The sequence below is a fragment of the Aotus nancymaae genome, unplaced genomic scaffold, assembly GCF_030222135.1.
Source record: "Aotus nancymaae isolate 86718 unplaced genomic scaffold, 86718_ANA_hifiasm-v0.15.2.pri h1tg000029l, whole genome shotgun sequence".
NCBI lineage: Eukaryota > Metazoa > Chordata > Mammalia > Primates > Aotidae > Aotus > Aotus nancymaae.
This window is the reverse complement of record NW_026988442.1, coordinates 76,213,202-76,236,725: the sequence shown is the minus strand read 5'-3', so window position 1 is coordinate 76,236,725 and position 23,524 is coordinate 76,213,202. Positions and strand designations below refer to the sequence as shown.

The 23,524-nt window shown below is 37.5% G+C and overlaps 1 protein-coding gene across 13 annotated transcripts in view; it reads left to right on the top strand.

The window, feature by feature from the left end:
- R3HDM1 (R3H domain containing 1) overlaps window positions 1–23,524 on the top strand; it is a 123,068-nt gene that overhangs the window by 14,449 nt on the left and 85,095 nt on the right. For 12 of the 13 annotated variants that reach the window (XM_064382811.1, XM_012468470.2, XM_012468464.2 and 9 more), the window contains 4 exons: window positions 3,280–3,394; window positions 4,430–4,508; window positions 20,512–20,571; window positions 20,655–20,795. In XM_064382811.1, the coding sequence (XP_064238881.1) occupies window positions 3,280–3,394; window positions 4,430–4,508; window positions 20,512–20,571; window positions 20,655–20,795 (395 nt within the window). Of the gene's footprint in view, window positions 1–3,279; window positions 3,395–4,429; window positions 4,509–20,511; window positions 20,572–20,654; window positions 20,796–23,524 lie in introns of those variants that run through there. The other variant, XM_064382810.1, reaches the window with a different exon arrangement.

Below are 23,524 nucleotides of genomic sequence, written 5' to 3'. Positions count from 1 at the left end.
TTCCCTTGATTTACATGATGCCCTCAAAAGCCTATTACACATATCGAGGATAATTGTCACATATTTAGAATTGTACCGTTTTTAAAAAGAACTACATTTTTTATTACTTCAAAAACGCAAGGAAAATGTTTTGAAATAGATTGTTGTCAATGAAATGTACTTAAAAATCTGTTTGCTTTGACATTTCTTTGCATCAGAAACAGGGCTGAAAATTAATTTGTGATTTTTTTCTTTAAATGTAGCTACATGGGAGATAGCTGTATGCATTTGTTCGATAAAATAGATATATTTTAGCAATAAAATAGACTTTCTAGCAAAAAGCAGAAATACAATCAAAGTATTTACTAAATCCTTGCTTGGAGAACATTTTCAAATACTAACCTTTGGGTTTTGCATGATTGTGAAAAGGCTGAAAAACTATAATACAATCTGAAAAAAAATCAGTAAAATTGTTTTTTGAAACAGCAGTTTTAAAAAGTTCTTTTGGCTGGGCGCAATGGCTTACAGGTGTAATCCCAGCACTTTGGGATGCTGAAGCAGGTAGATCACCTGAGGTCAGGAGTTTGAGACCAGTTTGGCCAACATGGTGAAACCCTGTCTCTACTAAAAATACAAAAATTAGTGTGTGTGGTGGTGCATGCCCTGCTACTCAGGAGGCTGAGGCAGGAGAACCTGTTGAACCTGGGAGGTGGAGGTTGAGGTGGCAGTGAGCCGAAATTGTGCCATTCCACTCCAGCCTGTGTGACAAGAGCGAAACTCTGTCTCAAAAAAGAAAAAAAAGTTCTTTTGTACAAGTTAGAGTAAAGAATACACCTGTTTGGGATGGAGTAGTAGGCACTGTAATGTTTTTGAAAATCCATTTATTTGTTTTGTTGACCAAAAAACAGATTTTATACCATCTTAGCCTCATAACAGTAAAGGAGATTGAGGAAAGAAGGATCAGGCATTCATAAGTCTGTTAATGAATGCCAGATTTTTTCAAAAAGTATACACTGCCAGAGACACTGTATACTTTTTGGAAAAAAAAAAAAAAGCTCTATCATGACCTTTGTTTTTTCTAGTGCATTTTACCTATTTGAAAAATGTTGAGGGAGAAACTGTTATGGTACTAAATTTGGCTAGTTAAAATTTATATGAAGAAAAAATAACAGGAATATATGTTGTGTATTGATACATACATTATTGATTATAGATAATTTTTTGTGTTGACAGTTCAAAAATATGAGTTATAGCATATGGATAATAAATAAAGGAGCTATGTCACAACTCAGTTATTTCCCTTCATATGTTCTTTCTCAGTTTCTCTTAGATACAGTAAACTTTTTCTTTTTGGATAATAGTCTATAAATAAAATCCTCTGAATAAAAGATACTTCTTTTAGTAGGAAGTCTTTTTCCAAGCCTTGAGATAATTAAATTGCACCTGAGTGGAAATTGGAAAATAAATTATTTCTCATGAAATGTGCTAGTATCTGATCCTTGATGGTAGACACCCTTTCCAACTAATTTGCTTGATTCAGAATGTGATTTTTGAGGAATTAATCTGGAATAAAACTCATTATTCAAAAAGTGGAGAGGCAATTAAGAGAGAGATGTCACTTGTATCTAATGAGAGCTTGTGAGTGGGAAGTGACCTCAATAACAGATGTCAATGACAGAGTGAATAGTAAAGGAATTGCAGCTTCCTATGGAGAGGTAGCTATTATTCCAGTTATTTATAGTCAGAAGATTTTGTATATAAGGACATCAGCATTTAAAATGTATCTTGTTTATTCACTACTGAAAACTAGGCCAACTGAAGACAAGACCTCAGTTAAGGTTACATTAAGATTACAAGATTTTAAAAATATAATTCATTTTGATAAAATAGTTTAATATCTGTAATTAAAACATATGGCTTTTTGAGGAGAGCTTAGAAATGAAATCTGCTACTCACTGGAAGTGCCTTTTAGTGAAGATCGAAGAGGAGATAGTGTGAAATCTCTTCTCCCAGCCTGGATTTCATTGAGTTCCTCTTGGGTAACCAGAATAGAAGATACAAGTCAGGAAAACTGAGTATTATACTTCTGAAAAATAGTTCTGGGATTCATTTCTAGATACCTGTTTTACAGTTAAGAAAACAGTAAAGAAAGTAGGTTGGAAAATGAATCACAATAAGAAAAATTACTTACTGATTAATGACTGTAAGGAATTTGCCAGTGTCTTTTGGTAAACAAGACAGAGCGAGTACATAAAGCAAATGTTTGTCACCTTAGTGAAAACTGCCATTGTGCATCATTGGCCCTATATTATGAACACAAATTTGAACTGGTATGATGAAATAAGAGATGAAAATAGCAGGTAGTAGTCCTGTTGGGGTAAAAAAAAAAATCTATGTGTCTGATTCATGGTTTTCATGACTATAGAACAACAGTATAATTTAGTCTAAAAATAGGCTACACCTTTTCTTTAAAACTGATGGAGAATTTATTATAGCTTTCTTTGTAACTTTACCTAAGTAAACAAAGATACATGATTTTTACCTTTTCTGTCTGTGTGGATTAATTTCTAGTAATCCTTTTGGGTTTTGGAATTGTATGTAATGACATTGCTTTTAAAATAAAATGTGAATTAGTTCTCCATTTCAGCCTTATAGAATGTGGTTACTTTACAGTTAAACATTACATATCTGTAAGGATACAGTCTTGTTTGAAATCTTTCTAAAAACAACTTTGTGGTGATTGAAGGATTAACAGTGATGTATGAATCTCAAAAAGGAAATAAAGTTGTGTGCCGTTTATTTTGGAAATTTTGGTACTTACATTTTTATATGGTAGGAGAATGAAGGAGTGTGTGATTATAAAGGCTACTTAGAAACCTAATTTTTATTAATCATTGCCTTGACTCTTATACCTTTGTATTGTCACGCTTGATGATAATTATGCTTTTGCTTGGCATCTTCATTGCAAAAGTAGGTTAAGAAGACCTGAGTTCTCATCCTCCAGGGATTTTACAAGTTGATGCACTTAAACTATAATAGGAAATAGTTAGTTTCTCTAAAATAAACTTGAGAATATGTTTTAATTGGTATATTCAACTCAGAACACTAAGCTTTAACATTTTATATAAAGTATTTGATAAAAGTGGTATTTTTAAGTTGTTTTTGAGTTTGAAGATTCCAGTTTGGTAAAATAATCTTTTTCCTCTGTACAATTTTGTGTTACTCAAAAAAATATAAATGTGTGGTATTAAATGAATTATGTTGTATTTTCATTGAATAACCGACTTTGCCTTCCAACAGGAGAAAATTCAGATCCAGTTAACACAATCATTTGAGAAAGAAGAGAGGCCCTCAAAAGATGAAGCAGAAAAAGAAAAGGCCAGTGATAAGTTGCCCAGAAAAATGTTATCAAGAGGTTTGCAGTTCTTTTGTTTTTTTTTTAAATAATTTTGCTATTAGTGATTCCATCCTTTACCTCTCAAATAATTATATATATCTTTATGTAAAATGATACAGAACAGAATGGAAAGGTGATATCTGGGCAAAATTGTTTAACACAATTTTATATATCAGTAAGACGTTTCAGCCAAAATTTGCAACACATAACAGACATTGAGGAAGGTAAACATCTTAACTCTTACTGGTCCCTCACTCATAGTAAAATACTAGAGTCATTATAATTTATATATTGATTCCACTGAGGATATTATCACTCTTTAATTCCTTACGATACCAAGAGCTTATACCATAATGAGTAAGTGTATCCAGTAAGAATATTCTTGGAAACAGAATGTTTATTTTTCTTAATTTTGGAGGATCTTCACTATAATCTTAACATTGTAGACTGCAGATCAATAGAAATGCTTTTTAAATTTAAAAACTCAGTTACTTTGGCCAGTACTATAAATAGTATAAGAATATTACATTTAAGGAGAAGATAGCATGAATATTTGAAAGTATTTTGAAGGCAAGCCTTTTTTTTAATAGATCTGATAAAAATCTAAAATTATTTTACATTTAAAATTTCGATCTACCTCCAAATTATTGCCTCCATTTGTATTCATATCTGAACAAAGCTGTCTTAATTTGCTACAAATGTAGTTAATTATGTAAATCATTTAAATTTTTTACCCATGGAGGCATTTTAAACATGAGGATGTGGTGAGTATATAAAAGGATCTTTAAAGAATTTAGAGGAAATTAAATAGACACATATGAGAGGTTAATTTTTTTTAAGAATGTGCATGGACATGCAGTTATATAAACTCTTGTCATGCATATTAGATCAGAATAGAAAGATTGTCATGTGAGTCCATTGTAACTTTTCCTACTTTGTCATTTTTTCAATGTGGGGCATCTTGTTTTATATAAGATATACATCATATGTAAAAGGAAATGGGATTTGTTTTCAAACAACTTTATACTGGGTTTTTGTGTTGTTGTTTTTTAGATTCCAGTCAAGAATACACTGATTCAACTGGCATAGATCTACATGAATTTTTAGTAAATACATTAAAAAACAATCCCAGGTAAAAATTAAATTTATAAGGTTTCCATTGCTTCTAGAGTGCCATAATTTTGCTATATATGTTTTCATTATTGAGTTAGAGTATTAGAGTAAGACTGCAGATATTTGAAGTACACCAAAAACATTTTAGTTTTTCAGGGCAAAGATGTTGGTCTAATATATGCACATATATAATCTTTTTGCATTTTGCATGTCACCATGATGTACGAATTTTGGGAAACACAAAATCACTAAGATATTTAGACTCTTAATTTAGTTAGGTATATACCATTAATCATGAGAAAAAAGAAAAATATCTCACCATAGTGCATTCAACCAAATAAGAACTTAGCGTATTCACTTATAATTAGTTTTTGAACTTTTTAAATGCAAAATTTTTGTTCTTTCTTGCTGAGTTTATAAGCCATCAACCCAAAGATTTTTCAGGTGTTTATTTGAGTCAGTACTTTAATTGTGAAATCTTTAATTTTGTCAGATCACTAAATTAGTAATTTTTAACTTTTTTGGCAACTCATAACCACTTTGAGGCATTCTCCCTACAAAAATGACTACCCGCAAATTATCTGACCAATAGTTGCATGGAGTGAAAGATACCAAGGTGAAGAAATCTTCCTCTAAATGTTAGCTTTCCATAGTAGTAGGTATTTGACATACATTTAAATAAAAATAAAATAATGTCACTAGATATAGGTGCATAGAAGATATGAGAGTTGCTCATCTCTTATACAGTCTTGCTTTAAGATAACCTGTTTTTATTCAGATGTATTGTATTTAGTACTATCTTCACTTTCTGTTTTGTATTTAATATCAGTGTGAAAGAGAATTACCAAAAAGGAAAGTGGTCTCTGTAATAGAAGCTGAAGGATTATAGGTATGGAGTTAGAAGATAGGCAACTCTGCTTGACTTTTTTTCCTTCAATTCAAGTTTATTCCTCAGTAGTCTCAACAGAAAGATAAATTTATGAGTCTGTTGAACAGCTCTAACCGTGTGCCAAGCATTGTGCTAAACACTGTAGATATGAAAAGGAATGAGATAAAAGTCTGACCGTACAGTATTCACTGTCTCTATACTAGAAAAAGACATGATAATTAAAATAGAACAAATGTAAAAGAGGTTTACAGGTGCTTTAATAGCCAAAGAAGGGCCCCAACCTCTGAAAGAATTTGAGAATGTGTGGGTCAAGATGGCCAGAATGTGTCACTGAAAAGGTAGTGCCTAACCTGAATCTTGAATTAAGAGTGTTTTGGCCGGGCGTGGTGGCTCACACCTATAATCCTAGCACTTTGGGAGGCCGAGGTGGGTGGATCACCTGAGGTCAGGAGTTCAAGACCAGCCTGGCCATCATGGTGAAACCCCATCTTAAAAAATAAATAAATAAAAAATTAAAAAATTAAAAATAAATAATTAAAAAGATGGGGCCTCTTTATTAAAAAAAAAAAAAAAAAGTGTTTTAAATTGGAGCTGTCCATACAGAGAAGCATGGGAAGGGCATCCCAGATAGAGACTAGAGGATTGCCAAGGCATAGCTGTGAGAGAGGAAGTGTTATATCTAAGGAAGGATAAGATCGTACCCTCTGGCTCTCACAGGCATATGGCAAGTTGTTCTAGACAGTAATGGTAATGGGACTGGTGAGGTAATGAAACATAGGTCATATCCAACTGTCCTCAACATAGAATAATACCAATACCCTAAGGCAGTATGGAAATGTGAGGGGACCTTTTGACTGTTCCAGTGAGTGCAGCATGCTATTGGGAAGCCAGGGATGCTAAAAAGACCTATAAAACAGCAATGAACAATGAAAAATTGTCTTGAAATGCCATTAGTGCATCTATGAAGAAATACTGAGTATGGCATGCTAAGTTAAGGAGTATTTACAGGATTTTAAATAGGGCCATGCCATAATGAGATTTGTGTTTTGGAAAGATTACTTTGGTGTATTAGAAAGATTATTTTGGCAGAGATAACTGTAAACAAAGAGAGTGGCTAGGAGACCACAGAGAAGAATAGAGAAGAAAAGGCACATTTGAAAGATATTTAGAAAATACTATAGCAGGACTTGATGATCATTTGTATATGGAAAGGCAATGGGGACAGTAGACTGGAACAGAATGGCCAAGTGCTAAAGATAGCAAAAACAGGGCACGGGGGCACAGTGGCACATGCCTGTAATGCCAGCTACTCAGGAGGCTGAGGTGGGAGGATTACTGGAGCCCTGGAGGTTGAGGCTGCACTGAGCTATGATCTCACCACTGCCCTCCAGCCTGGACCCTATGTCTAAAGGCAGAGAGATTGCAGAGGAATCCTGAAAACATTTGTCCTGGAACTCAACCAAAAGGAAACAATTTCACAGAAAATAACAGAGGGGCCCGGCGCAGGGGTTCATGCCCGTTTATCCCAGCACTGTAGGAGGCCAAGGCAGGTGGATCAGCTGAGGTCAGGAGTTCAAGACCAGCCTGACTAACATGATGAAACTCCATCTCTACTAAAAGTACAAAAACTAGCCAGGCATGGTGGCACATGCCTGTAATCCTAGCTACTTGGGAGGCTGAAGCGGGAGAATTGCTTGAACCCGGAAGGCGGAGGTTGCAGTGAGCTGAAATCAGGCCATTGCACTCTAGCCTGGGCAACAAGAGCAAAGCTCCATCTCAAATAAATTAATTAATTAATTAAAATAAAATAACAGAGGGATATGAAAATAGAAGTATTGTAAGATTGTGAAATATATAAATTTGGTCTCTGTCCCTGTTTCCTAGAGTACAACTAAAACGCCTATAATCTCCAAAGAGCTGTCTTTTTGTATGCTAATGTTGACAGAGCTTCAGGATAGGGCGGGTCACTGGAAGGACAAAGGCATGATTAGAGGGTTGGGACTTCAGCCCCTGCTCCCAACCTCCTGGATGAGGAGATTGATGAAGGTCAAGTTGATCTCCACTAACAATCATTCCTACATAATGAAGCCTTCATAAAAACCCAAAAGGACAGGTTCAGAGAGCTTCCAATAGCTGAATACATGGAGGTTCCTGGAGGATGGCAGGCCCCAGAAAAAGCTTGCAAGCTCCATGCCCCTTCCCCTATACCTTGTATGCGTCTCTTCATCTGTATCGTTTATAATAAACCAACAAATATAAGTGTTCTGTGATCCACTCCAGCAAACTAATCGAATTCAAAGCAGGGGTCATGGGAACCCCAACTTGAAGCCAGTAGGTCCAGAGGCCTAGATTTGCAACTGGTGTCTGAAGTGGGGCAGTCTCAGGGACTGATTCTCAAAGTGTAGGATCTGACACTGTCTCCAGGTATATAGTGTCAGAAGTGAATTGGAGGACACCCAGCTGGTGTCCACTGCAGAATTGCTTGTGTGCTTGCTGGTGGAGAGAAATCTCCACATTTTGGGAGTCACGGAAGTCTTCTGTGTTGATTGTTGTGTTGGTGTGAGAACAGAGGGAAAACATGATTAAAGAGGTTTTCCAACACAAGTACCAAAAATAATTCATTAGATTCCGAAATTAGAAGTTGTTGGCTATTTTAACAAGTTATTTCACATTTGGAATAGGATGGTGGAAACTAGAATTCAGTGGGTTGAGGAATAAGTGGGAAGGTAGGAAATGCATAGCTAGTATAAGTAAAACAAGAACCTAGACAGGCAGATTTTTTTTTTCTCTCTAAACCTGTGGGAAAAACATCAGCAAAGAGCAAAGATTATATATCAATTTTTACGGATTCCAAATTATGTTTTGATTGTGTATTTTTCCTCTATAGGTGCAAACTTTTTTTTTTTTTTTTTTTTTTTTTTTTGAGACAGAGTCTGGCTCTTGTTACCCAGTCTGGAGTGCAATGGCATGATCTCGGCTAACCGCAACCTCCACCTCCCGGGTTCAAGCAATTCTCCTGCCTCAGCCTCCCAAGTAGCTATGATTATAGGCATATGCCACCACGCCCAGCTAATTTTGTATTTTTAGTAGAGATAGGGGTGTCTCCATGTTGGTCAGGCTGGTCTCGAACTCCCGACCTCAGGTGATCCACCCACCTCAGCCTCCCAAAGTGCTGGGATTACAGGTGTGAGCCACTGTGCCCAGCTGATGCAAACATTTTTAAGTTATCCACATAGACATTTTTTAGCTGTACAGTTTAATGGTTTTTAGTATATTCAATATACAGATAGAAGCACTATCACCACAGTTTTAGAACTTTGTCATTGCCCCAAAAAGAAACTTCATGCATTGTAGCTATTCCTATGCTATAGTAATAATAATAATAGTGATAACAGATGATCCCAACCCTAATCTATTTTCTGTTTCTGTAGATTTCCCTGTTCTGGGCATCTCATATGAATGAAATTATATAATATGTCATCATTCATGACTCACTTTTATTCACTTAGCGTAATGTTTTTAAAATTCATCCATATTTTACCATGTATAGGTTTTTTTATTCCTTCTGTGTATGCATTTTTATTTGAGCAAATAAACACATGAGGCTGGGCGTAGTGGCTAACACCTGTTATCCCAGCACTTTGGGAAGCTGAGGCAGGCGGATCACCTGAGGTTTAGAGTTCAAGACCAACCTGACCAACGTGGAGAAACCCCATCTCTACTAAAAATAGAAAAATTGGCCAGGTGTGGTGGTGCATGCCTGTAATTCCAGCTACTTAGGAGGCTGAGGCAGGAGAATCACTTGAACCCGGGAGGTGGAGGTTGCTGTGAGCCAGGATCACGCCATTGCACTCAGCCTGGGCAACAAGAGTGAGATTCCATCATCTCAATTAAAAAAAATATATGTATATACAAGTAAATAATTCACATAATGGCTAATGTATAAGTTACTATTAATGTCATTGTGGGTTTAGGAAGTTGAAGCTAATGTTAAATTTTGTGAGAAATAAGGTTTGCTGAATAAATGACTCGGTATTCTCTCTCAGTGAAGCATACAGCTAATTTCCAGATATACCTGGTACACAGTTAGTTAGAAGTAAAGCAAATTCCCACTGAGCTTTTGGGGTTGAATATTGCCTGGAGAATTCTACTAGATGTTAAGCAGATTTATTTTTAGTGATACGAAAATTTAGTCAACCTTTCCATTTTGGATCACTTTTATTTAAAAATATTTTTTCATAGCATTAAATCTTCATTATCTTGTTCATAGCCCAATAAATAAACTAAATTTCAGGTGTTAATAAGTTAACTGGAATTTCTGGGTGTCTGCAATATTTTCAGAGGCTATCCTATTAAATACAGTCATTAATGAATTAGAACCTAGGAACCTGAAGGTGTTGTTGATAAAGATTACACTCACTAACATAATTTTATACCTATTTTTGTGTTGCTTTTAGCCATATTGTTTAAATTTTATATGTAGAGATATGGATGGTACAGATAACTGTATTATGTAACTAACAGGAAAACAGTCCCATGGATTAATTCTGACAATGGATATTTTTTAAGTATTTTGTTTTGCTCTAGGGAACATCATGTATTTGTTCGCTGTTTGAAATATCTTCTAAAAGTCGTTTTTATTGCAGATATTGTTTAAGTCATTTTATTTCTTACCTGTTGCAGAGATTTGACCAAGGGCATATAAAACATTGGGTGGAAGGTGGTCAAACAGAAGCATTACTGTTTTCTGCTTTTTAAAATTTGCCACTGGTGAGGGCCGGGCGCAGTGGCTGACGCCTGTAATCCCAGCACTTTGGGAGGCCGAGGCGGGTGGATCACGAGGTCAAGAGATTGAGACCATCCTGGTCGATATGGTGAAACCCCGTCTCTACTAAAAATACAAAAAATTAGCTGGGCATGGTGGGGCGTGCCTGTAATCCCAGCTACTCAGGAGGCTGAGGCAGAAGAATGGCCTGAACCCAGGAGGCGGAAGTTGCGGTGAGCCGAGATCGCGCCATTGCACTCCAGCCTGGGTAACAAGAGCGAAACTCTGTCTCAAAAAAAAAAAAAAAAAATTTGCCGCTGGTATAACAGCTGTTCCCTCTTTCTCCAAAATTTACTTCTGGAATAATGACTAGAACACTAGTAACTGAAAGATTGTTAGCCCTTCATTTTAGCTTTTAGTAGTTGTTTATTAATTAGCTTTTTTTATTCTTTAATAATAAACAGCATGTATCACTTCATTTTAAAGGTTGTATGATAGAAGTTTTACTTTATGCCTACTTTTGGATGGTTTTGGCTCACCTACTAAATATCAATATACTTTAAGAAAGTAATTTGTAAACCTCTTAGTTTGAGTCTCATATGTAGGGCCCCTATAAAGGATTATTAGCCTTTAACTTATGGCTATTACAAAAGTATCTAACCTTAATTCCAGATTTGAAAATTTGAAAGCTTGTTTAAGCTACAATGTGAGATAAAAGGCAGAAGGTACAAATCTTAAGACCTCAGGAAAGTTGTCTCTTTTTTTTAAAAAAAGTGCTACTAAAAGCAAGGTATCTTTTAAAAAATAAGTGGCCCAGATAATAATCTAAAAATCCTCTGCAATCTATAGATCTGCATATTAAGGGAGAGAAAGCTTAACTTTGTATCAATGGCTAGTAAAATTGTTAGATTTTATGTTATTTCATGGAAGTAGTGGAAATTTCAGTGGCAGTATATTCACTGAAGAACAGTTAAAATATCTTATACCTGCTGTTTAGCTCAAACACAGAAAATCAATATAAATGTACTGTTTTATGAACTCCAAATAAGTTGCCTGCTTTTTATTGTTTTTATGAGTCGGAGTTTTGCTCTTGTTGTCCAGGCTGGAGTGCAATGGTGCGATCTCGGCTCACTACAACCTTGCCGCTCAGGTTCAAGCAGTTCTCTTGCCTCAACCTCCCAAGTAGCTGGGATTACGGGCATGCACCACCACGCCCAGCTAATTTTGTATTTTTAGTAGAGACGTGTATTTCTCCATGTCAGTCAGGCTGGTCTCGAGCTCGTGACCCCAGATGATCCACTCATCTCCGCCTCTCAAAGTACGGGGATTATAGGCGTGAGCCACTGCACCCAGCTAGTTGCCTGCTTTTGATTCTTTTTTTTTTTTTTTTTTTGAGACGGAGTTTCGCTCTTGTTACCCAAGCTGGAGTGCAATGGCGCGATCTCGGCTCACCGCAACCTCCACCTCCTGGGTTCAGGCAATTCTCCTGCCTCAGCCTCCTGAGTAGCTGGGATTACAGGCACGCACCACCATGCCCAGCTAATTTTTTTTGTATTAGTAGAGACGGGGTTTCACCATGTTGACCAGGATGGTCTCGATCTCTTGACCTCGTGATCCACCCGCCTCGGCCTCCCAAAGTGCTGGGATTACAGGCTTGAGCCACCGCGCCCGGCCACTGCTTTTGATTCTTGTCTTTTTTTTTTTACAATAAGGCAATATGTAAATTATAAAAGTTACTAAAAATACTGTCTCAAGATAAATTAACCCCAAAAACTTGGATGAGACTGTGCACGGTGGCTCACCTGTAATCCTAGCACTTTAAGAGGCAAAGGTGGGCAGATCACTTGAGATCAGGAGTTCAAGACAAGCCCAGGCAACATGGTGAAACCACATCTCTACTAAAAATACAAAAATTATCTGGGCATGATGGTGCGCACCTATAACCCCAGCTATTCTGGAGGCTGAGACAGGAGAATCGCTTGAGCCCAGGTGGCGGAAGTTGCAGTGAACTAAGATAACACCACTGCACTCCAGCCTGGGCAACAGTGAGACTGTCTCAGAAAGAAAAAAAAAAACTTGGATGAAAGAGGATCTTTTTTTTTTTTTTTTTTTTTTATTGCATTTTAGGTTTTGGGGTACATGTGAAAAACATGCAAGGTTGTTGCTTAGGTGCATACGTGGCAGTGTGATTTGCTGCCTTCCTCCCCTTCACCCATATCTGGCATTTCTCCCCATGCTATCCCTCCCCAATTCCCCACCCCCCCGCTGTCCCCCCCCACTCCCCCACAACAGACCCCCATGTATAGTGCTCCCCTCCCTGTGTCCATGTGTTCTCCTTGTTCAACACCCGCCTATGAGTGAGAACATGTGGTGTTTGATTTTGTGTTCTTGTGTCAGTTTGCTGAGAATGATGGTTTCCAGGTTCATCCATGTCCCTACAAAGGACGCGAACTCCTCGTTTTTAATGGCTGCATAATATTCCATGGTGTATATGTGCCACATTTTTCCTGTCCAGTCTATCATCGATGGGCATTTGGGTTGGTTCCAGGTCTTTGCTATTGTAAACTGTGCTGCTATGAACATTCGTGTGCATGTGTCCTTATAGTAGAACGATTTATAATCCTTTGGATATATGCCCAGTAATGGGATTGCTGGGTCAAATGGAATTTCTATTTCTAGGTCCTTGAGGAATCGCCACACTGTTTTCCACAATGGTTGAACTAATTTACACTCCCACCAACAGTGTAAAAGTGTTCCTATTTCTCCACATCCTCTCCAGCATCTGTTGTCTCCAGATTTTTTAATGATTGCCATTCTAACTGGTGTGAGATGGTATCTCAATGTAGTTTTGATTTGCATTTCTCTAATGGCCAGTGATGATGAGCATTTTTTCATATGCTTGTTGGCCTCATGTATGTCTTCTTTTGTAAAGTATCTGTTCATGTCCTTCGCCCACTTTTGAATGGGCTTGTTTGTTTTTTTCTTGTAAATCTTTTTTAGCTCGTTGTAAATTCTGGATATCAGCCCTTTGTCAGATGGGTAGGCTGCAAAAATTTTTTCCCATTCTGTTGGTTGCCGATTCACTCTATTGACTGTTTCTTTTGCTGTGCAGAAGCTGTGGAGTTTGATTAGGTCCCATTTGTCAATTTTGGCTTTTGTTGCCAATGCTTTTGGTGTTTTGGTCATGAAGTCCTTGCCTACGCCTATGTCCTGAATGGTTTTGCCTAGGTTTCCTTCTAGTGTTTTTATGGTGTTAGGTCTTATGTTTAAGTCTTTAATCCATCTGGAGTCAATTTTAGTGTAAGGTGTCAGGAAGGGGTCCAGTTTCTGCTTTCTGCATATGGCTAGCCAGTTTTCCCAACACCACTTATTGAACAGGGAATCCTTTCCCCATTGCTTGTTTTTATCAGGTTTGTCAAAGATCAGGTGGTTGTAGATATGTTGTTTTGCCTCCGACGCCTCTGTTCTGTTCCATTGGTCTATATCTCTGTTTTGGTACCAGTACCATGCTGTTTTGATTACTGTAGCCTTGTAGTAGAGTTTGATGTCTGGTAGTGTGATGCCTCCTGCTTTGTTCTTTTTGCTTAGAATTGACTTGGCTATGCGGGCTCTCTTTTGGTTCCATATGAAGTTTAAGGTGGTTTTTTCCATTTCTGTGAAGAAGGTCATTGGTAGCTTGATGGGGATAGCATTGAATCTGTATATTACTTTGGGCAGTATGGCCATTTTCACGATATTAATTCTTCCTAACCATGAACATGGAATGTTTCTCCATCTGTTTGTGTCCTCTCTTATTTCGTTGAGCAGTGATTTGTAGTTCTCCTTGAAGAGGTCCTTTACATTCCTTGTTAGTTGTATTCCTAGGTATTTTATTCTCTTTGCAGCAATTGTGAATGGCAGTTCGTTCTTGATTTGGCTCTCTTTAAGTCTGTTATTGGTGTATAGGAACGCTTGTGATTTTTGCACATTGATTTTGTATCCTGAGACTTTGCTGAAGTTGCTTATCAGTTTCAGGAGCTTTTGGGCTGAGATGATAGGGTCTTCCAGATATACAATCATGTCGTCTGCAAATAGAGACAATTTGACTTCCTCCTTTCCTAATTGAATACCCTTTATTTCTTTTTCTTGCCTGATTGCTCTGGCTAGAACTTCCAGTACTATATTGAATAGGAGTGGTGAGAGAGGGCATCCTTGTCTAGTGCCAGATTTCAAAGGGAATGCTTCCAGTTTTTGCCCGTTCAGTATGATATTGGCTGTCGGTTTGTCGTAAATAGCTTTTATTATTTTGAGATACGTTCCATCGATACCTAGTTTATTGAGGGTTTTTAGCATAAAGGGCTGTTGAATTTTGTCGAAGGCCTTCTCTGCATCAATTGAGATAATCATGTGGTTTTTGTCTTTGGTTCTGTTTATGTGGTGAATTACATTTATAGACTTGCGTATATTGAACCAGCCTTGCATCCCCGGGATGAATCCTACTTGATCATGGTGGATAAGCTTTTTGATGTGCTGTTGTAATCGGTTTGCCATTATTTTATTGAAGATTTTTGCATCTATGTTCATCATGGATATTGGCCTGTAGTTTTCTTTTCTTGTTGAGTCTCTGCCAGGTTTTGGTATTAGGATGATGTTGGTCTCATAAAATGATTTGGGAAGGATTCCCTCTTTTTGGATTATTTGGAATAGTTTCAGTATGAATGGTATCAGTTCCTCTTTGTATGTCTGGTAGAATTCGGCTGTGAACCCATCTGGACCTGGGCTTTTTTTGGGTGGTAGGCTCTTAATTGCTGCCTCGACTTCAGACCTTGTTATTGGTCTATTCAGGGTTTCGACTTCTTCCTGGTTTAGGCTTGGCAGGAGGCAGCTGTCCAGGAATTTATCCATTTCCTCCAGGTTTTCTAATTTATGTGCATAGAGTTGTTTGTAATAATCTCTGATGATGGTTTGAATTTCTGTGGAATCTGTGGTGATATCCCCTTTGTCATTTTTTATTGCATCTATTTGATTATTCTCTCTTTTCTTTTTTATTAGTCTGGCTAGTGGTCTGTCTATTTTGTTGATCTTTTCAAAAAACCAGCTCCTGGATTTATTGATTTTTTGAAGGGTTTTTCGTGTCTCTATCTCCTTCAATTCTGCTTTGATCTTAGTTATTTCTTGTCTTCTGCTAGGTTTTGAGTTTTTTTGATCTTGCTCCTCTAGCTCTTTCAATTTTGACGATAGGGTGTCAATTTTAGATCTCTCCTTTCTTCTCATGTGGGCACTTATTGCTATATATTTTCCTCTAGAGACTGCTTTAAATGTGTCCCAGAGATTCTGGTATGTGGTGTCTTCATTCTCGTTGGTTTCGAAGAACGTCTTTATTTCTGCCTTCATTTCATTGTTTATCCAGTCAACATTCAGGAGAAAGTTGTTCATTTTCCATGAGGCTGTGCGGTTCTGGGTTGGTTTCTGAATTCTGAGTTCTAACTTGATTGCACTGTGGTCTGAGAGACTGTTTGTTATGGTTTCCGTTCTTTTGCATTTGCTGAGGAGTGATTTACTTCCAATTATGTGGTCAATTTTAGAGTAGGTGTGATGTGGTGCTGAGAAGAATGTATATTCTGTGGATTTGGGGTGGAGAGTTCTGTAAATGTCTATTAGGTTTGCTTGTTCTAGGTCTGAGTTCAAGTCCTGGATATCCTTGTTAATTTTCTGTCTCGTTGATCTGTCTAATATTGACAATGGTGTGTTGAAGTCTCCCACTATTATTGTGTGGGAGTCTAAGTCTCTTTGTAAGTCTTTAAGAACTTGCCTTATGTATCTGGGTGCTCCTGTATTAGGTGCATATATATTTAGGATCGTTAGCTCTTCTTGCTGCATTGATCCTTTTACCATTATGTAATGTCCTTCTTTGTCTCTTTTGATCTTTGTTGCTTTAAAGTCTATTTTATCAGAGATGAGAATTGCAACTCCTGCTTTTTTTTGCTCTCCATTTGCTTGGTAAATCTTCCTCCATCCCTTTATTTTGAGCCTTTGTGTATCCTTGCATGCGAGATGGGTTTCCTGGATACAGCACACTGATGGGTTTTGGCTTTTTATCCAATTTGCCAGTCTGTGTCTTTTGATTGGGGCATTTAGTCCGTTTACATTTAGGGTTAATATTGTTATGTGTGAATTCAATCCTGTCATTTTGGTGCTAGGTGGCTGTTTTGCCCTTTGGTTGATGCAGATTCTTCATTGTGTTGATGCTCTTTACCTTTTCGTGTGTTTTTGGAGTGGCTGGTACTGGTTGTTCTTTTCTATGTGTAGTGCCTCCTTCAGGAGCTCTTGTAGAGCTGGTCTGGTGGTGATGAACTCTCTGAGTTCTTGCTTGTTCACAAAGGATTTTATTTTTCCTTCACTTATGAAGCTTAGTTTGGCTGGATACAAAATTCTGGGTTGAAAGTTCTTTTCCTTAAGGATGTTGAATATCGGCCCCCACTCTCTTCTGGCCTGTAGGGTTTCTGCTGAGAGATCTGCAGTGAGTCTGATGGGCTTCCCTTTGTGGGTAACCCGACCTTTCTCTCTGGCTGCCCTTAGTATTTTCTCCTTCATTTCAACCCTGGTGAATCTGATGATTATGTGTCTTGGGGTTGCTCTTCTAGAGGAGTATCTTTGTGGTGTTCTCTGTATTTCCTGGACTTGAATCTCGGCCTGCCTTGTTAGGTTGGGGAAGTTTTCCTGGATAATATCCTGAAGAGTATTTTCCAGCTTGGATGCATTCTCTTCGTCACATTCAGGTACACCTATCAAACGTAGATTAGGTCTTTTCACATAGTCCCATATTTCTTGTTGACTTTGTTCATTCCTTTTTACCCTGTTTTCTCTAATCTTGCCTTCTCGTTTTATTTCATTGAGTTGATCTTCGACCTCTGATATCCTTTCTTCTGCTTGGTCAATTCGGCTGTTGAAACTTGTGCAGGCTTCACGAAGTTCTCGTGTTGTGTTTTTCAACTCCATCAATTCGCTCATATTCCTCTCTAAGTTGTCCATTCTTGTTAGCATTTCGTCAAGTCTTTTTTCAAGGTTCTTAGTTTCTTTGCATTGGGTTAGAACATGTTCTTTTAGCTCACGGAAGTTTCTTATTATCCACTTTCTGAAAGCTGATTCTGTCATTTCATCACACTCATTCTCCATCCAGTCTTGTTCCCTTGCTGGTGAGGAGTTGTGATCCCTTGTAGGAGGAGAAGTGTTCTGGTTTTGGGTGTTTTCATCCTTTTTGCACTGGTTTCTTCCCATCTTTGTGGATTTATCCACCTGTTGACTTTGTAGTTGTTGTCTTTCTGATTTTGGTAATTTTAAGTCTGCTGTGGCAGAACTCATAAACCCCCTGCTCTTCCCCCCAGGTGTTCTGTCCCAGGGAGTTACGGTTTTATGATGTTCCTCTGTGCGGTTGCTGTTTTCCCTGCCCACAAGGTGGCAGCCTAGTCACACTCAGGTTGCAGAGGCTTCGCTAAGCTGCTGTGGGCTCCACCCAGCTTCCGTGTGAACTTCTGGGTGTAGTTAGAACTGCTTCCGATATGTTGGCCCGCCCCTGTAGTGACGGAGTCTCTGTAGTGGCGGATTGCCTTGGTAGAGAACAGCAGGGTGCCTATGGAGAACGCCCCTCCTCCACAGAGCTGGACCGTCCCGGTTTCAGTTGTGTTTCAGGTCTTCTTGCTGGGTAAGAGGGGACACCGTCTCATCTGATCTGCCTCCGGAGCCGCTGTGTTGGCTAAAGCCGCGGCTCTGAGATTCGTGGCGCTGGCCTGGCTCCCCGTTTCAGCTCCCCTTGCTGGCTTATAGGGGACTCAGACTCTCTCACTTTGTACAGTGAGCCGTTGCCTCAGGGTGCCGGCCCAGTGGCTGTGCCGTTCAAGCCAGCAGCGCCAGCAGTGCTGGCGACCCGTGTGGCTTCTCTGCGTGTGAATCTCCTGGTCTGTGGGCAGTTAAAATCAGTCTGGAAATACGGCGTCCACTCACCCTCTGTGCTTTCTCTCGGAGCTGCATTCCCGAATTCCTCCTAAGCGGCCATCTTGGATCTCCTCCCGAAAGAGGATCTTATAGTTTAGTAAATAAATCCTTTGTTGGGAAAACTTCAGGAAGTGAAAATTCTTTACCCTCCCCCAAAATTTAAAAAAACAGAATGCTAAAAGACCTTCTGGATACTATCTTATTTCATACAAAATATATTTGTTGAACCCTTTTATATACAAATAGTCCAAAGAACTATATGACAGTAATTGTGATAAATGCTGTTAAAATATGAAAGAAACAATTCCAAGAAAGAATATAAGAATGTGTTTCAACAAAGGGGGAACAACATCATGTTCAAGGTACCTGATAGGAGCTGGGCAAATACAGAAATAAACCAGGATGGTAAGTTTCATGAGTTCAGGTCAGGAAAAGAGGCGGAGCTGGATGAAGACCGGGTAATGCCTGCCTTGTGTTTAGTTCTAAGAGCAGTGAGAAACCTGTGATAGATTTAACCAAGGGAGTGGTTTGTGATCACATATGTGTTCTTAAAAGATTGTTATGCATGTTTCATGTAGAATGGATTAGAAAAGATGAGAGAAGACACAGGGAGACAGTAAACTCCTGCTATAGTATTCAAGCCAAAAGTCCTGATTACTTGGATCCAGGGTTGTGGCAGTGGAAAAATAGATCAAAGGTAGATAAAATTTGCAGTAGTAATTAACTGTACAGGAGGATTTGGAAAAGGATGATTAAAAAAAAAAAACCTTCCAGAGCCGCCTGACCAACATGGAGAAACACTGTCTCTACTAAAAATAACAAATTAGCCAGTCATGGTGGCGGCTGCCTGTAATCCCAGCTACTCGAGAGTCTGAGGCAGGAGAATCGCTTGAACCTGGGAGGCAGAGATTGTGGTGAGCCAAGATCGCACCACTGCATTACAGCCTGCGCAACAAGAGAGAAGCTCTCTCAAAAAAAAAAAAATCAAAAAACATCTCATGCTTCTAGTATCATACTGAGTAGAAGATGGTACCACTTACTGAGATGGGAAATACTAAAGGAAAAGCAGGTTTGGACACAAAACTGAATATTGCTATAATTTTTATTAAAATGTAGTTATGTCTTCAGGTTGGGATTTTAAATCACCAGATAGACATGTTTTTCTCTTGATTTTGTTAAACTAATATAAAAATGTATAGTTAAGTATTTTAATGATGAGGGAAAAGTTATTACTTAGTTTTGTGAAACTTTTGCAATATAGGAGGAGAATCAAACACAGGTCTGATGTGTAGACTTTCAGATGACCAAATCAGGGGCTGTACCAATTCCTCTATTAAAATTGAGAGTAATCTACTGCATAGTGTCTATTTTAGGGAATCATTAACCTCTTGGCCTCATTTTCTTGATCTATAAACTTTGGAAGACAAAACTGAATGAATTGTTAAGCTGCTTCTAGCTTTAAGGTTCTGTAAGTTACTTTTTTTTTTCACATGTACATGAAATTTCCAATTAGCACAAGAAAAATCTGGAGCCATGTTCTTGGTGTGTGGGCAAGGAGGTCCGTTGGGTAGTGATGCCATTAATTTATTGCAGCCTAAGTGCACTAAATAAGACTCTAGTGATCTAAAGGAGCACGTACAGGTACTCCCTAGAGTTCCTATTTATTTTATATGTTGGAGGTCTTTCGTTCACTTACATTTTTATGGGAAAATTTTAAAATATATAATAGCAATTTATAGAATGAATTGAAATGTCCTCTTCTTCTGAGTTAGTGATATAATTAATTCTTCTTTGCTGTAGTCCCATCTACATACTCCTATTGGATTTCCATAGGAGTATTCCTGTTGTTACTGGCATTGCATGTTCTTTTGAGTACTGTTTCTATGGTGTTCAGTATGATAACAGTCATGAGCCTAACTAAAGATGTCTGTTTTTCTGTTTGCTCTCCACTTTATTGAATGAGAAAATTAAAACTAAAATGCTCTTATTATCCATACATTCACAGAGCAAACTCTAATATAGTAATACCTAGTAGATCAAAATACATTTAAGTTCCTTCATTATTTATCAACAAAAAAAATGAATTTAATAATAGTCACATGTTGATGATTGTTAAATGGGTGATGGGTACATCAAAATTCATTACACTATTCTCTACATTAGTGTATGTATGAAAGCTTACATAATAAAAAGTTAAACTAAAAAAAATCATCTTTTATTGTTTTAAAACATTACTGTTTTAAAACATTAATAAATATTCTAGCATCAAGATTGGAATAGTCATGAATGTATAGTTTTTAAGGGGTAAAATTTAGCTGTATAAATCATAGCCTGTTGATGTTTGTGATTACTTCATTGCTAAGTTTTACATATAAGAGTCTTCATACTTTGTTTCAGGGACAGAATGATGCTGTTGAAATTGGAACAAGAAATTTTAGATTTCATTGGTAATAATGAGTAAGTCCTGACATTTAACAAGAAAAGAAATTGTCATCACCATTCTCCTTGACTTACTAAATTGGTTTTTCTTGTGCTTCTAGGTCTCCACGTAAAAAATTCCCCCCAATGACATCTTACCATAGGATGCTATTACACAGAGTAGCCGCTTACTTTGGATTAGACCACAATGTTGATCAGAGTGGGAAGTCTGTCATAGTAAATAAAACTAGCAATACAAGAATGTAAGTGTCAAGAGATGTAACTACATATTATATATCTAAACAATAATACTTTATCTTTCTATAGTACCTTTCATCTGAGGTTTTCCACATGTTAGAGCAGTCTAATTAGGTTTCATGATAACCTTGTGATAGGATTGTAAAACACATTTAGTTTACTGGGAACAAAACACATCAAATAAGGTCTATGAATGAGGAATGGGGCATGTGGTAATAAATAAAAACCCAGAGGACATAATATCAGTGATGTTTGACAACCACTCTTAGGAATTTTTAAAATTAATTTAGATAGCTACCTTAGTCAAATTTGAAAAAAATAAAAAACGAGAGAGAGCAGACTTTGTCCTTAACACCCTCACATTTAATCTTCTGTCAGTTTACCATTCTTTTCAAAAGCCTCCAGATTTACTCCTTTTCTCTCACAATTCTTAAGAAAGTGGGACTGTTGGTTAATGCAATGTCATCCATAGTGCTGTCTTCTTCCTGGGCTATGTATGATTCACTGAGGAAAAATTTTAAAGAGTTAGGAGGATCTTTTGTTTTAAGAATTGATTGCTTTATAGTGTTGCTGAAGTAGATCATCATTGCTGTTATTTGGGAGCAGAAGACCCAATGCAGAGGCACCCAAGTTATAAAACATACACAGCACATCCATTACATCCTCTGCTTATTTATAAGGCTAATCCTGAAGCAACTAGCTGAGTTCAGCTAAAATTTATATTTTGGTGGCGATTTGCCTATCAAAAGGAATATCATTTTGATATGAGGCAGCAACAAGTCTGTGGTAATGAGTAACAGTCAACTTCAGATGGCATAAATAATCCTTTTTGGTTCATTATTTTTCTGTCTCTCCAGAAGCCAGATTTCTCCCAGGTTCTTATCTATAAGTGATTCGATTTGCATGATTATATTTAATTCATCTATGCCTTTTCTGATTTATGGCCTTTTATCCTTATAGCTGCCATATCACTTGCTGGAACTATTGGTTTTCTTCCATTTTAAATAGTCTTTTGTCAACTAAGTAGATATATTTAGTATTTTTAAATGATTGTTCCTATAGCTAAATTAGTGAAAATAGATGGGTTTAGACAGGGATCTTTTCTTTCTATAGGGATTAAATGTTACCAAAATGTGAGATTTAATTTTCATTAAAATTTAAATTTTCATGTCCCTTAGTCTTTAAAATATTCTTTTCAATTGGTCTTTTTCCAATCAGTTATATCATGACTACAGCAGGATAGTAGCCATTAAGCTATGAGCCGAGCTAGAGGTGAATAGAACTATAATGCATTTAACCAGTACCTCTCAACATTACTCAGAGCTGCTGGATACCCAAGCACATAAACATTAGCAGGCATTTTGACTAACATTTTGACTGGTGACTCTCTAAGGTTTTCAATACAGTGTAACCTCAGTTATTTGAATTCTATGAATGATACCAGAAAGCTTTAGGGTTCTCTTTATGAAGATAATCAAAAGTTAGGCTCAACAGCGATGTTTATAATATACTTAAAGAAGTATGGGTCAATAACATAATTATAACCAGACATTTCAGATCATTGAAGTTACACTGTATTTTTATTTTATATCTTCTGGGATATGAAGAAGGTTGTAAATCAGAAAACCTTAGAGATCTGCTCCACATTGAATAAAAACAAACTTACCTTTTCCTCATAGGGAGATTACCCGCTCCAGCCTTGAATCAGTGGTGCGGATGTCAACAACCCAGTGTCCACTGGGGTGTCTCAATGGAGCGGGAAGTTGGCGATTACAGGGCAGTAAATTCAGGCATCTATTAAAGAATGAGGTAAGACAGTCTTAAGGTTAGCTGAAATGCCTGCCAGTGCTATTGGTGTGGGAATCCAGCTGCCCTTAGAAAAGTTGCCAGGCCCTTGGTTAAACCTTCTAGTTCACTTTGGCATAGCAATCTCATTCAAATATAAACTCCTTGAATAAGCAAATGTGACTTTGAACAGTTACAAAAATAGATGACATGAGTAAATGAGGTAATCATGTGACAAAAATAACATACTGCCATTGTCAGAACTAAATAAAAATCTTTCAAAGCCTTGAAGAAAACAGTCTTTTTCTTATTATTTTGGTCACAAAGCTGTTTTTCGTCTTCTTGTTTTTCTTCTTATATATATTTATGTACGAATCTGTTCTGTTTTACCCATCTAAGTATTTTACAATAGCGATTTTATTAACTTGCTTAGATAATTCTTTTAATCTCCTTTTGCATAATTTGACAGGAGGCTTTTACATACCTTATTAGAAATTCATAGATTAAAATAAGTGTTCAGAAGTGTCACTTCAGTTCTAGGGCCGGGTGTGGTGGCTCACACCTATAATCCTAACACTTTGGGAGACTGGGGCGGGTGGATCACTTGAGATCAGGAGTGTGAGACCAGCCTAGCCAACATGGTGAAACCCCATCTCTACTAAAATACAAAAAAAAAAAGTAGCTGGGCATGGTGGTACCCGCCTGTAATTCTACTTACTCAGGAGGCTGAGACAGGAGAATCCGCTTGAACCCAGGTGGCAGAGGTTGCAGTGAGCCAAGATGGCAGCACAGCACTCCAGCCTGGGTGACAGAGCAAGACTCTGTCTCAAAAAAATAAAAAATTAAAAAGAAAAAAGAAGTCTACGTAGGCTCTATAAATAAGGAAGTTTGCTGAAAATGTCATTACTCAGATTTATTTGGATTAGAAATTTACTTAGGTTATTCACAT